Source organism: Mirounga leonina, unplaced genomic scaffold, assembly GCF_011800145.1.
Source record: "Mirounga leonina isolate KUSES-001 unplaced genomic scaffold, KU_Mleo_1.0 Mir_115, whole genome shotgun sequence".
NCBI classification, from domain to species: domain Eukaryota; kingdom Metazoa; phylum Chordata; class Mammalia; order Carnivora; family Phocidae; genus Mirounga; species Mirounga leonina.
In genome coordinates this window covers 97,117,930-97,133,461 of record NW_023270268.1, presented here as the reverse complement: position 1 = coordinate 97,133,461, position 15,532 = coordinate 97,117,930, and the positions used below count along the sequence as shown (strand labels likewise).

The following is a 15,532-nucleotide window of genomic DNA, read 5'->3' as shown; positions in this document are numbered from 1 at the left end:
GGCTGGAATAGTGCAAACCAAAAGATGAGACAGCTTTTATTTTAGTAGCTGTTTTCTTCAGATGTCTGTGGCATATTGAGCCACATGGATAGCAGAGGATGAGCCGAGCCTTCTTCACTCCAGAAGGGGGGCTGCAGTCTCACTGCTTCAATACTATCAAAATACACCCAAGCAAAGGCCAAATTGAAGGTTTAGCCCAAAGGGGTATTAGATGGTTTGTAGCTTTGGGGGTTAGATTTTCCTCTAGTTCTTGCTACAAGAAAATTCAGCAACCAGAGCTAATTGTGGACAGTTTTTGAACGACCGTTCAGATGAGAGGCCAAGAACCAAATATCTGATCTATTGTGCCTTGTTCTTTTTTACCAGAAAAGGAGAACCAAACCTGGAATCTACATCGAACAAAGAACCTTAAAGTGACCATTGTTCCTTCCACTAAAGGTCAGTATTGCCTCTAGGATTCAAAGGAGAAAAATTTCTATGTGAGGAAGTCAATCATATGCATCAATGCTAATGCCATCCTTCCAGAGAAACATCATAAGAAAACTGGTATTTATTTACCTTAGAGATAGAAGAGAGAATCAAAGCATTTTGTTAAATCTCTTCCAGAAAGAGAGGGAACTCAATTGTGAAGTTGTATACGGGAAGTCCCTTCCTTACCTTCCACTGGCAACTCATGAGTGTGAAAGGTGGCCATTTGTGAATAATGTCGGGGTGACCTCCTGCAGTTTTGCTGCTTTGAATGGAAATATATTAGGACTTCAGAATGGGTATGATGGAGATGGGCCCATGAAGCTGTCCTGTCCCAAACATGGTCCTCTTTTCTCCTGAGGACACCCTGACCAAAGTTGTTTCTCTTCCCTCAGGATCTGTTGATGTGAATTCCATCCTTATCAGTCTCTTCATCTTCTTCTTCTTCTACTTCGGATTCCTGCTTATTGTGCTTGTTCATTGTATCAGGTAAGTCAAGAGTATCAAGAAATGTTAATCCCCTTTGCCTTCTCTGCATAGGAATTAGAGCATTAGGCTTTAGAGCCATATTGACCAGATTCAACTCTACCTCAAGCACCAACTGTGTGACCTTGGGCTGATTACTTAATCTTTCTGTGCTTCAGTTTCCTACTCACCATAATGAGAGCATAATTTCCCTCCGAGGGGTGCCTGGGTGGCTCAGTTGGTTAAGCGTCTGCCTTTGGCTCAGGTCATGATCCCAGGGTCCTGGGATCGAGCCCCGCATCGGGCCTCCTGCTCAGCAAGGAGCCTGCTTCTCCCTCTCCCTCTGCCTGCTGCTCCCCCTGCTTGTACTCTCTCTCTCTGTGTCAAATAAATAAATAAAATCTTTAAAAAATAATAATAATAACAATTTCCCTCCTAGAATTGTGTAACTGCAGTATTCACATCAATGTCCTGCACAGAGTGAGTGCTGGTAGAGTGTTAGTTCTTTTCATAGTTAATAAAACCTCAACAGAAAGACAGCGTGGCTATTTTTTGGACCAGGAAATCCCGTAAATCCTATGGAATGTAGGAAATGATGAGTTCTTCCCAATATGGAGAAACATTAAATATTCCATTAATAGCTTTAAATATTCCATCAACAAGTAAATTAATGCCTGAAATAAATCTCAAGGTATACTAAACAGCAGGAGTGATGTGCTTTGGTACCGTATTAGCAGCTGCTTTCTTACTACTATAGCATCGATTTTCCAGTAAAATGTCCCTTGAGAGGAAAAAAAGGAGATGATGGTACTGTAATTTGACCAAGACAATTGCCCTTCCCAAGAGTTTGGAGTCCATAATAAAAAGGGCCCCGGTTTCTCCTTGCATCTCTGAGCAGGCCCTAACACTGAGAATCCTGTACCTTGTTGGGGTCTCTGTGAGGCAACTACAAAAAATGGCAGAAGGCCTACAATAAACAAATGTTCATTCCTGTCTTGAACACACAAAGAAAACAAAGCACAGAGCTTTCGGCACACAGTTTTCAGACTACCGGGCAAGCTCACAGCATTGGTGGAAAACTTCCCGGCTACCACAGTAATACAGCTGTCTCAGGGTAGAGGCCTAGCTCGGATTCAAAAAATAACTCTCTTCTGTGACCTTCACAGAGCGTTTCCGTTGAGAAACTGAATTTTAAAACCCTGGGACTACCACTGGCCATATCTGGCACAAATGGAGCATCAAAATAATTAAGAATAATAAATTTATAAACCACTGAGAAAAATAGAAATTTGTGAATCCAAATTGATGAAGGGAGAGAGGGAGGGAGGGAGGACCTAAATACCTCCAGATACAAATCCAAAGGCGCCAACCACGTAGTACGCATTAGGGAAGGAAGCCATTAGCAAATGCTGACAATGTAAGGGAGGACTCTTGCCTACATCAGAAGGCCAAAAGCTGCTGGAAAATATGGAAGGAGTGCTGGCATTAGAAAATCATCATTTTGCATAGATTAAGAATCATCAGTGGATACTAAAATACGAGGGAAATCTGATGAGAATCAAGGTACTGCACTGCCATAAAGTGTATCCCCATGATTTGCTTCCTAGTTGTAAGGGAAACATAGTAACTCTCCAATGGAAACTCAGACCAGGATTGGCTGGGTGATCAAAATTAATGTGAGCGAGGGGAAGATGGATGTTGTGTGCCTCCACATGGGACACTCTGAGGAGACAGCACCACGTATGCAATATTCCAGCCAGAAAGGCATATTTTATATGTAATCCTGAGGACAAACTGAACTAACTCAAAATGACAAACATTCTATTAGAACGTGTCTTCAGAGACAAAGGAAGGCCATGGAAATGGTCTAGATTGAAGGAGACGAAAGAGATATGGGCAACTAAAGGCAACACCTGGTCTCAGACTGGATCTTTTGCTAGAAGAAGAATATGCTATAAAGGACATTATTGAATCAATTAACAAAATTGTAATACAGACAGATTAGGTAAGAGTATCATATTGATGTTAAATTTGCTGAATCTGACGACACTGTGGTTAAGGAAGAGAATATCAGAATATCTTTATTCTTTGGAAGTATTGAGAGTGCCTGGCTGGCTCAGTCAGTAGAGCATGAAACTCTTGATCTCGGGATCATGAGTTTGAGCCCCATGTTGGGCATAGAGCTTACTTTAAAAAAATGGAAATACTAGGGCGCCTGGGTGGCTCAGATGGTTAAGTGTCTGCCTTCAGCTCAGGTCATGATCCCAGGGTCCTGGGATCGAGTCCTGCATTGGGCTCTCTGCTCCTTGGGAGCCTGCTTCTCCCTCTGCCTCTCTCTCTCTCTCTCTCTGCCTCTCATGAATAAATAAATAAAATCTTTAAAAAAAAAATGGAAATACTTAGGAATAACAGTTCATTACATAAGCAACTTACTTTCAAATGGTTCAAAAAATTATATATATATATATTTTAATGTGTGTGTATATATATACACACACACACATATATTATACACATGCAGAATGATAAAGCAAATGGGGTATCATGCTAACAATAAGTGAATCTAAATAAAGGGTATTTGGGTGTTTTATATTTTATTCTTATTTTTACAACTTCTCTGTAAATTTGAAGTTATTTTCTAATAAAAGTTAAAAACAAAATCCCTAGTGTAGAGGCAAATATATCTGGAAAGTATATACATTAACCAATTATCAGCCTACTTAATTTACTAGATCATAATGGCTGACATTTAAGAGGCACCATGCTGAGCCCTCTGAGCAAATTATCTCATCTAATGCCCTACAATAAGTACTAGTATTTTTTTTAAAAGATTTTATTTATTTATTTGACAGAGACAGAGACAGCGAGCAGGGAGCCCGATGCGGGACTCGATCCCAGGGACTCCAGGATCATGACCTGAGCTGAAGGCAGTCGCTTAACTGACTGAGCCACCCAGGCGCCCCTATTTGGCCTTCTTAATAAGAGGACAGACTAAGGGAAAACGCTAACAGAATTCTTCCCTCATTGAACTCAGCAGAAATAACAGTTTTCTACAAAACCAAATGAAGCCAGTCCTGGAGCATAATGCCATTTGCTTGATGAGCTCCCTGTACTTTATTATTAATACATCTGGGGTTTGCAGTACATGCTAGGAAATCAGAATGAAACATGAATAAGAGACATGGCTCCTGCCCTCAGGGAGCTAAGAATCCAAAGTATTAGCTGTACTGACTTGAACCTAAACCCCATTCCCCTCCCATTCCCAGCCACAATCCGTTCAACAAGTATTTAAGGAGCCACTACAATAAATGTGCACACCCTGGGCCAAACACTGGATATATGTTCTCTTTTTTTTCTTTTTTTTATTATTATTATGTTATGTTAATCACCATACATTACATCATTAGTTTTTGATGTAGTGTTCCATGATTCATTGTTTGCGTATAACACCCACTGCTCCATTCAATAAGTGCCCTCCTTAATGCCCATCACCAGGCTAACCCATCCCCCCTCCCCTCTAGAACCCTCAGTTTGTTTCTCAGAGTTCATCGTCTCTCATGGTTCATCTCCCCCTCCGATTTTCCCCCCTTCATTCTTCCCCTCCTGCTATCTTCTTTTTTTTTTTTTAACATATAATGTATTATTTGTTTCAGAGGTACAGATCTGTGATTTAACAGTCTTGCACAATTCACAGCACTCACCATAGCACATGCCCTCCCCAATGTCTATCACCCAGCCACCCCCTCCCTTCCACCCCCCACCACTCCAGTAACCCTCAGTTTGTTTCCTGAGATTAAGAATTCCTCGTATCAGTGAGGTCATTTGATACATGTCTTTCTCTGATTGACTTATTTCACTCAGCATAACACTCTCCAGTTCCGTCCACGTCTGGATATATGTTCTCTTTTTTTTTTTTTTAAGATTTTATTTATTTATTTGTGAGAGAGAGAATGAGAGAGAGCACATGAGAGGGGGGAGGGTCAGAGGGAGAAGCAGACTCCCTGCCGAGCAGGGAGCCCGATGCGGGACTCGATCCCGGGACTCCGGGATCATGACCTGAGCCGAAGGCAGTCGCTTAACCAACTGAGCCATCCAGGCGCCCTGGATATATGTTCTCTTATTCATTTCTCCCAACCACCTTGCCAGACATTGAGTTCAAACTGCACAATCCTGAGAGTATTCATCCTTCCCTTGATTCTTGTATTGGTTATCTATGGCCACGATAATGCTACATAAAAATCAACCATAAAAACTCCAATAGCATACAGCAATAAATATTTAAGTTTACTTACAAATCTCTGGGTCAGCCAGATGCTGCTGCTAATCCAGACTGGGCTCAGAGATCTCAGTTGGGTGTGGTCATAGAGTACAATCACCCGGCAGGTCAGCTAGGAGCTGGCTCTTCTAGACCAGCCCCAGCAGCACTTGGTCTCTCAAATTCCCGCAGGCTGGCCCTGGCTTATTGTATCTCCAAGAGAGATGGCAGAAGAGTGCTAGGCCCCCTTAAGACGTAGGTTCAGCAGTGGCATGATATCACTTCTCCCCTCTATTAGTCAGAACAAGTCATGAGGCCAGCCTAGGTTCAAGAGGTGAAGATACAGACTCCAACTTTCGATTTAAGGAGCTGAATACAAGAGGACATGTAGCCATTTTGTAATCAATCTGGCATAGTTCTCATTTACTATTTTCTCCTTTGCTCATGGGATACTGCCTGCCTCAGCCTAGTTTTCTAAATCATTTAACTCCTCTACTGAAGAATTTTGTCAGCTCCAAAACCTACAGCAAATGTAGGTTAAAGCCCGTTAGTACAAACACATCATCTTTTATGAGTCCATAAAATTGCTTGCCAGTTAATATCACTAGGATTGTTTTAAAAAGGGACTTCAACAAGTGTTGGCGAGGATGTGGAGAAAAAGAACCCTCATGCACTGTTGGCGGGAATGCAACCTGGTGCAGCCACTGTGAAAAACAGTATGGAGATTTCTCAAAAAGTTAAAAATAGAACTACCCTATGATCCAGTAATTGCACTACGGGTATTTACCCAAAAAGTGCAATAGCATTAATTAAAGAGTATTATGCTAAATGAAATAAGTCAGTCAGAGAAAGACAAAGACCATATGACTTCACTCAAGTGTAGAATCTAAGAAACAAAACAAATGAGCAAAGGGAGGGGGGAGAAAGAAAGACAAACCAAGAAACAGACTCTTAACCATAGAGAACAAACAGGGTTACCAGAAGGAAGGTGGGTGGGGGGAATGGGTGAAACAGGTGAAGGGGATTAAAGAGCGCACTCACCATCATGAGCACTGGGTAAGGTATAGAACTGTTGAATCATTATATTGTACACCTGAAATTAATATAACACTGTTAACTATACTGGAATTAAAATTTTAAACTTTTTTTTTTAAAAAAGAGACTTTGCCAAAGCCTCATTTGCCAGCTAGAACAGTTGGGCCAAATTGTAACTGTTCTCCTTAATAATATGCTTTGTTCATTCAACAAATATTTAGTTATCATTTCCTATGTGCCAGGCTCTGTCCCAGAGTTTAGGGATGCAGTGGCGAACAAGACAGTCTAGATCCCTGCTCTAATAGAGTTTATATTGTACAGAGGAGAAACACATCAGCAAGCAAGCAATTAACAAAGCAAATAATTTCAGCTAGTGGCAGAAAAAAAAAAAAAAACCACTGTAGTGTGATAGAGAATGGTTGGATTGGGGAAGCTACTTTAGATTTGATTTGTTCAGCAAGGAAGATCTCTCAGAAGCAAGACTTTAATAGCAAGAAGGAGCCAGCCATGTGAGGATGTGGGGAGACAGTGGCCCAGACAGAGAACAATAGCAAAGGCCCTGAGGCAGGGATGAGTTTGCTGTGTCTAGGAAAAAAAGAGCTATGAAGAGAAGTTCTTCCACCAAACATACCAGGATCAGGAGTGTGCAACTTCTAGAGTAGCTGTCTGAAAGTTAAGAGCATGTACCAAAGCACAAGCATGTCTAGCCCCTAACTTTCCTCCTCCCTGACTCCAACCTCACATCCAAAAGAGAGGCTCATTTGACATAGGACAGTAATTCACATTTCAATGTTTGACAGACATTTCCAAATGATATACCTGGCTTTTTTAGTAATAGCTTCACTGAGACATAATTCACAGATCATAAAATTCACCCTTTTAAAGTATACAGTTCAATGGTTTTTAGTATATTCACTTTGCAACAACCATCACCACTATTTAATTTTCATCACCTCCAAAAAGAAACTTGAGTTCATCGAGATTTTGGATATGAGATTGATATACAAAAACCAGTTGTATTTCTGTACACTAGCAATGAACAATCCAAGCATAAAATTAAGAAACATTTCCATTTTCAATAGTATCAAAAATAATAAAATACTTGGGGCGCCTGGGTGACTCAGTCAGATGAGTGTCTGATTCTTGGTTTTGGCTGAGATCATGATCTCAGGGTCCTGGGATCCAGCCCCACATGGAGGGGGGTGGGTCCTCGCTCAGCAGGGAGTCTGCTTGAGGATTCTCTCTCTCCCTCTCCCCTCTCCACCCTGCTCGCTCTCTCTCTCTAAAATAAAAAAATATATATTTTTAAAAATAATAAAATACTTAAGAATAAATTTAACAAATTAAATATAAGATTTGTACACTGAAAATGACAAAACATCCTTAAAAGAAATTAAAGAGGACCTAAATAAATGGAATGATATCCCACGTTCATGGTTTGGAAGACTGAATATTATTAAGATGGTGTAGTAAAATAACGGCCCCCAAAAGATGGCCATATCCTAATATCCAGAACCTGTGAACATGTTACTTTACATGGCAAAAAGAGATTTTTACGGATGTGATAAAATTATGGAGATTGTTCTGGGTTATCCATGTGGGTATAATCTAATCACAAGGGTCCTTTTAAGAGGGAAGCAGTGGGTCAAGGGCAGAAGGAGGAGATGTGATGATGGAAGCAGAGGCTGGAGCAGTGCACTTTGAAGGTAGAGGAAGGGGCCACGAGTAAGGAGTGGAGGCAGCCTTTAGGAGATAGACAAAGCAAGGAAAAGGATAATCCCCCAGGATACCAGGATAACCAGGAGCCCCTAGAAGGAATACAGCCCTGTCTGCTACCTTGATTTTAGCCACATAAGACACAGTTTGGAATTCTGACATTCAGAACTATAAGATAATAAATTTGTATTATTCTAAGCCACTAAGTTTGTGATAATTTGTTATAGCAGCAACAGAAACTAAAACACATGGTTATACTCCCCAAATTGATCTACAGTAGATCCAAAACAATCCCTATCAAAGTCTCAGCTGACCTTCTTACAGAAACTGACAAACTGATCCTAAAATTCCTAGGGAAATGCAAGGGACCCAGAATAGGTAAAATAGTCATTAAAAAAAAAAAAAAAGAACAAAACTGGAGGTCTTACACTTCCTATCAAAACTTACTACAAAGCTATATAATCCAAACTCTGGCACTGACATGTGGAAAGACATATAAATCGATGGAACAGAATTGAGAGTTCAGAAATAAACCCTTACATTTATGATCCTATTTTTGACAAGGGTACCAAGACAATTCAATGGAAAAAGAATATCCTTTTCAACAAATGTTGTTGAGACAACTGGGTATCAACCTGAAAAAGAACAAAGTTTGAACAAGGGGTGCCTGGCTGGCTCAATCAGAAGAGCACGTGACTCTTGATCTTTGGGTCATGAGTTCAAGGCCCACATTGGGTATAGAGATTACTTAAAAAATAAAATCTTTTTAAAAAAATTAACTCAGGGCGCCTGGGTGGCTCAGTCGTTAAGCGTCTGCCTTCAGCTCAGGTCATGATCCCAGGGTTCTGGGATCGAGTCCCACATCAGGCTCCCTGCTCAGCGGGAAGCCTGCTTTTCTCTCTCCCACTCCCCCTGCTTGTGTTCCTGCTCTCGCTGTCTCTCTTTGTCAAATAAATAAATAAAATCTTAAAAAAAAAAATTAACTCAGAACAAAGTTCCAAATATAAGAGCTAAATCAATAAAACTTTAGAAGAAAACAGAGGTATAAATCTTTTGTGACCTTGGATTAGGCAGTAGTTTCTTAGATGGGACACCAGAAGCACAGGTAACAAAAGAAAAAAAAATAGGGGCGCCTGGGTGGCTCAGTCGTTAAGCGTCTGCCTTCGGCTCAGGTCATGATCCCGGGGTCCTGGGATCGAGCCCCGCATCCGGCTCCTTGCTCTGCGGGGAGCCTGCTTCTCCCTCTCCCACTCCCCCTGCTTGTGCTCCCTCTCTCGCTGCCTCTCTCTGTCAAATAAATAAATAAAATCTTTAAAAAAAAAAAGATAAATTATACTTCATCAAAATTAAAACTTTTGTGCTTTTTAAAAAATGTTTTTAAAGATTTTATTTATTTATTTGAGAGAGAGAGCACAAGCAGGAGGAACAGCAGAGGGAGAAGCAGGGAGTCTGATGCGGGGCTCGATCCCAGGACCCTGGGATCATGACCTGAGCCGAAGGCAGTCACTTAACCAACTGAGCCACCCAGAGGCCCCTGTGCTTTTTTTTTTTTAAAGATTTATTTATTTTATTTTAGAGAGAGAGAACAGGAGAGAGAAGGGCAGAAGGAGAGAGAATCTCAAGCAGACTCCCCAGTGAGCACAGAACCCAACACGGGGCTCCATCTCTCAATCCTGAGATCACGACCTGAACTGAAACCAAGAGTCAGGTGCTTAACCAATTGTGCCACCCAGGCACCCCAAAACTTTTGTACTTTTAAAGGGCCTAGCAAGGAAGTGAAAATACAACACACAAAACTGGAGAAAATGTTTGCAACTCATATATCCGTTAAGAGTCTAGTATCTATATAAAGAATTCTTATAAGCCAATGATACAAAGAAAAAGTAAACAAAATGGGCAAAGGGTTTGAATAGCTATTTATCCAAAGAAGATATACAAGTGGCCAATAAGCATATGAAAACATGTTCAACATCATTAGCCATCAGGGAAATGCAAATCAAGAAAACAATTAGATATCATTTCTTATCCACTAGGTTGACTGTAATTTTTAATGGAAAACAACAAGAGTTGGGAAAGACATGCAGAAATTGAAACCTTATACAATGCTAGTAGGAATATAAAATAGTTCCTGATATAATGCTACTGTGGAAAAGTTTGAAAAAAAAATACATAGTGTTACCTCATACCCAACACTTCCGTACGTAGGTATACCCAAGAGAATTTAATACATGTATCCACACAAAAACTTGTACACAAATGTTCATAGCAGTGTTATTCATGATAGCCAAAACATGGAAACAACCAAATGTCCATCAAATGTAAACAAATAAATTAAACATGGTGTATCCATCCAAAGGAATATTATTCAATCATAAAAGACTGATGTTTTGATTCATGCTACCACATAGATGAACCTTGAAAGCATTATGCTTAATGAATGAAGCCAGTCAAAAAAGACCACAGATAGTATGAGTTATATGAAATTTCCAGAATAGGCAAATTTATAGAGACAGAAGTAGATTTGTGGTTGTCAGAAATGTACAGAAGTGGGTATTAGGGAGTGACTGCTAATAGGTTTTTAATTTGGGGGGGTGATGAAAATGTCCTGGAATTAGATAATAGTGATTGTTGCACAGTTTTGTGGACATACTAAAATTCATTGAAATATGCACATTAAAGGGTGAATTTTATGATGTGTGAATTATCTGAAAATAAAATAATCTGAAAATAGATTAATGAATTTATGTATGTAGATACATGCCTGGGAGTGGAATTGGGCCACACAGAAAGCCTATGTTTAACTTTCTGAGGAACTGCCGAAGTTTTCCAAAGTGGCTACACCATTCTACAGTCCTGCCAGCAAAGTATCAGAGGTCCAGTTTCTCCACATGCAAAGGCTCATTTTTAAGAGATCCTAGCAGACAAATCTGCAACAAAGTCTATGGGGAATAAATGTAAAATGCTGAGGTTTTCACTGTCTTAGAATCATGTGTGTGTGCTTGTTTATAGGTTTAAAAGAAAATCCATCGATGGAAGCTTTGGTTCCAGTGATGGTAAGAAAAACCCCTGTTTTCAAATTCAAATGATATAGAGTATTTGTCAACATCCCATTTGTACTTCTTTTGTCTCTCTGCCTTTCATAATTTCCAAACCCTCCCTTGGTACCTATCCCACAGAGTAATCTAATCAGCAGTCTTTCTAGAGAAAGCAGAGCTAGTGAGAACCAGTTTTCATAGTTGGTAATTACTGAGATATGGAGCTCATACTAAGAACCTTTGCTCGGAGTATCCCTTGCAGTTACCCATAGCCCATTTATCAGCCATTCATCTTTTTTTTTAAGTTTAATCTTTTCTAGGATGTAAATTGTTATCCCCAAACTGACTTGTGAACAATAAGAATTTATTGTGTCAACTCTAATACAAAGTTCACTTTTCCCAAATTGAGATAAAGGTTTTTTTGTTCAAGTAGCTAAAAACCTGAAATATTTGAGACTAATCAGTGTAATAAAGAGTATAATAACTTCGGGAAATCCAGAGTAACTGATTATTCAACCATAGTAATATGCCCTTTCCTCCAGTCTGATAATTTGAACAAAGGAATTCGATTAGCTGATCTTTTTATCAAAACTTGAAAAAATTTAAATGTCCTCATTTTTTTAACTGAGAAATAATTGACAAGTAACACTGTATAAGTTTCAGGTGTACAACCAAATGATTTGATATTTGTATATATTGCAAAACGATCACCATGATAAGTCTAGTTAACACCCATCACCACACACAGTTATAATTTTTTTTTCTTGTGATGAGACCTTTTAAGATCTACTCTCTTAGGAACTTTCAAATATACAGTACAGTAGCACTAACTATAGTCACCAGGCGGCCCCTTATATCCCCAGGAGTTATTTATCTTATAACTGAAGTTTATACCTTTTGTAAATGTCCTCATTTTTGAAAAGTCTAAATCAGTGTGAGATAGTGTTCATAAGTTCTTTGGCATATAGTGCTTATTTGGAAAAGGAACGGTGAAATGAGACTTGATTTTTAAGTCACATGCAGCAGATGTTTAGTTCTGTGTTTTCTGTACTTAAATGAGCCCATAGAATATTAGAAAGACACAAACTGATCCCCTGCCCACCCAGCAGGAACATTTCTCACTCTGCTGGAGGGCTGCTTCTCCTGCCATCCTTTGATTTTTTTGTCTTTCTCAATGCCAGCATGTTTATTTTTCCAGCCACCCGGGCAATTGGTTTTGATAACATTCAACTAGCAGTATGAAAGACTGTGAAAGGACACCTGCTCTAGGGTCTTTAAAATCCGAAGTCCTACTTTCCCTTGTATTCATAAAATGAATTTGTCTTCTCTCTGGATCTCATCCTTTTTCTTCTAGTGCTCTCCAAGTTTTGCTCTTATTTTAGGTCTCAGTTGAACTTAGAAAGCCTGATTAGAAAGAAAGAAAAGAAAGAAAAGAAGGAAGAAAAAAGAAAGAGAAAGAAAGAAAGAGGAAAGGAAGGAAGGAAGAGAGAAAGAGGAAGTGAGGGAGAAAGAAAGACAGAGAGAGGGGGAGAAGGGAGGGAAGAAGGTGGGGAGGCAGGAAGAAAGAGTAAAGATGCATCAGTTAGGATTCACATGGTTGCAAATAACAACAAAATAGATCTCAAAACATGCTTAAACAGTAAAGGGGCTCCTCTCCTTGCAAGTTGAGCAGAAGGGTGGGCTTTAGGGTTAACTGAGTCTGGTGGCCCTGGTCCTTTTCCCCGCCATTCCCCCGACTCTGCTTTACTTCCACATTCTTTGTTGTTAGGGGCTGTCCTGTGCACTGTAGGATGTTTAACTGCATTCTTCACCTCTACCTACTAGAAACCACTAGTACACTCCATCCTCGTGACAACTAAAAATGTCTCCAGACATTGCCAAATGTCCTCTTGGGGGCAAAATGCTCCCCCCACCTCTACCCCCTAACTGAGATTATCTGACTTAAACACACAGACTGCCAGGTGAGGATACCTGAACGAAATCCCAGCTTAGTTAGGAAGTAGGGAATAGGATTTTTCACCACAAAGGCTTTGAAATAGGGAGAATCAGGAGCCTTTGTTATGCAGACAGGCTGTATCAGAAAGATGGTATATGACAACAAGTGAGACAAGACCTAGATGCTGAAGACAAGAACAGAGAATACACACTCTCCCCTAGGAAAGAACCAGTTAGCAACTCTTTTAAGCACATCAAAGGGAGCACTGAGAAACCAGCCTGGACCAAGAGACAGAAGCAAGTGAGGGACACTATTTAGCTGAAAGCTAAGGTGAGACATTTCAGGGGAGGAACCTTTGCCAAGGAGCAAGGATACAGAAATGCCTTTCTCTCCCAAGGGCCAGGATCCCCGTAACTATGGCGGCTACAGGAAAATCAGTGGAGCTCAGAGCTAGAGGGCATGCCCTGGGGGCTGGTAGCCACAGAAAATGCTAGAAGCAGTGTCTGAAAGGGAAGGAGGATCCCATTAGACTTGGCATGGTGTCCCACTCACATCAATGTGGACCGAGACATCTGAAAGGGAGAGGTCAAATGCTACCACAACAAGAAGATGAGGCAAGGAAAACTCTTGCAAAAGAGAAGAAGCCCACTTCACTCAGCCCAGTAGGATGGTGGGAGGAAGATAGCAAGGGGGTGGGGGTAATGAGAAAGTGACCAGGTGAGCATGACTTGAATTTCTTCCTCTCCATGCTGAAATCTGGAAGTGTGGTCATGGAGTATTGATAGGTTAAAAGGAATGCCAAAACAGAGGAGATTTTACCCAGCTTGTCATTGGGGACTTGGGATGCCTGTCTTTTTTTTTTTCCCCTCACAAACATTGTCTTTAATAGATAAGCTTAACATTGGTGGCAAATTTTAATAGAATAGAAAAGCTTCACATATATTGTTTATACATATATATAAGTATATATATAATTTTTTTAAAGATTTTATTTATTTACTTGTCAGAGAGAGAAAGCACAAGCAGGGGGAGTGGCAGAGAGAGAGGGAGAAGCAGACTCCCCGCGGAGCAGAGAGCCCAATGCAGGACTCGATCCCAGGACCCTGGGACCATGACCTGAGCCAAAGGCAGATGCTTAACCAACTGAGCCACCCAGGTGTCCCTGTTTATATTTAAAGTTTATTTATCTTTCTGAAGAGAGAAGCTCTAAAACTAACATGCACTGAGGAGGCAGGCCAGCTCTGACGCCCGGAGGACCAGGGACCTGCTCCCCTGTACACTATCCAGGTGGAGGGGAACGGTGAATCAAGGCCCTTGCCTGCTCTTCCCAGCAGAGAGAATTCCAGTAGCTCTCCCACCATTGGTGGAGTTCTAAGGCTGGATCTTTTCTATTCTAGTTGCCCTTTTAAACCATGGCTTTTGTCTGTGCCCCAAGGCAGACAAAGCTGCTCACGGTCCCTCAGAACTATCCCTACCACAGCAGTTCCTACAGGGCCCTTCGTTAGCACGTCTTTATTTTTCTTGCTCTTCTATCTTTAGTTGTGCAGAAGCTGCTCAGTCAGCCCTCAGTTCTTCAGGAGGAATTGCTCTATAAATAGGTGTAGATTTGGTGTGTCCGTGGAGGAGGTGAGTTCAGTGTCTTCTCACGTTGCCGTCTTGGACTGGAACTCTCTCCTCAACTTTTGAAACTTTGGGGATAGGTAGCCTATTGGCATAAAACTGAAATTTCTGGGCAGTGAGTTCGCATCATTTCTGACTCCTTCTTCAGCTTCCAACCTCCTGAGTCCAGAGACAGAAGAAGGCAGGACGATTATAAATATGAAGTCCCTGAAAGATCCAAACATGCTCAAAATGAAGTTTTCCTCCTCACACTGAGCACTTAACATAAAAAGCCAGCATGCAAGCATATCTTATTCAATGTTAGTAAACAGATGGCAAAGGGTTCATGCTCCGAAAAAAAGATGCCAGAACAAGTTTCTTCATTAAGATGAGCTCATTCACAACTTTATATGTTTACTTCTTCCCACCCAGAACATCTTGGTCTTTCCTATAAACTGATATTTTGTGTTTAATTATTTCTAAATACCATAGAGTTAAATATAAATATAACTCCCCTTCTGGGAGCATCAAGTATATTTGAAGTTTGGGAGATGACGCTTTGGTTTTTTGCAGTCAGTGAAGGCCTTAGACGTTAGAAAAATTAATAGAATACTGTTATCCCGTGTTGGCCAATCTCATATTTAAACTGTGCCTATAGAAGTCCACAAAGTTAAAACATCTTTGTGTTTTGTATTGCCCATGAAAATCCTGATGTTCTTGTCCATCATAGAATCACTGGTGTTGCAGATGAGCCAGAGCTGAGTATCGAAGTCAGTAACACATCCAAGTCTGAACAGACCCACACAGCTGGCTTTTGCTTTTTAATGAAGTTTCACCTAACAAAACAGTGATTGTTTTTGTTTGCTCACTTGCTTTGATTTTAGCTTTTGTGTTTTTTTCTCCTTTGTTTACTCCCACGAAAACATTGCTTCCCACAAACCATTTCAACCTCCTACCATAACCAAACTCAAGCATTTTCCTATGCACACTTCTACTTCTCATAGCAGAGGGCTTCTCAGTAAC

At 40.5% G+C, this 15,532-nt stretch overlaps 1 protein-coding gene across 1 annotated transcript in view; it reads left to right on the top strand.

Annotated features, from left to right (window-relative positions):
- SIDT1 (SID1 transmembrane family member 1) overlaps positions 1 to 15,532 on the top strand; it is a 91,047-nt gene that overhangs the window by 45,017 nt on the left and 30,498 nt on the right. The window contains exons 8-10 of the mRNA XM_035000155.1: positions 367 to 438; positions 864 to 957; positions 10,949 to 10,992. Coding sequence (XP_034856046.1) covers positions 367 to 438; positions 864 to 957; positions 10,949 to 10,992 — 210 coding nt within the window. The remainder of the gene's footprint in view (positions 1 to 366; positions 439 to 863; positions 958 to 10,948; positions 10,993 to 15,532) is intronic.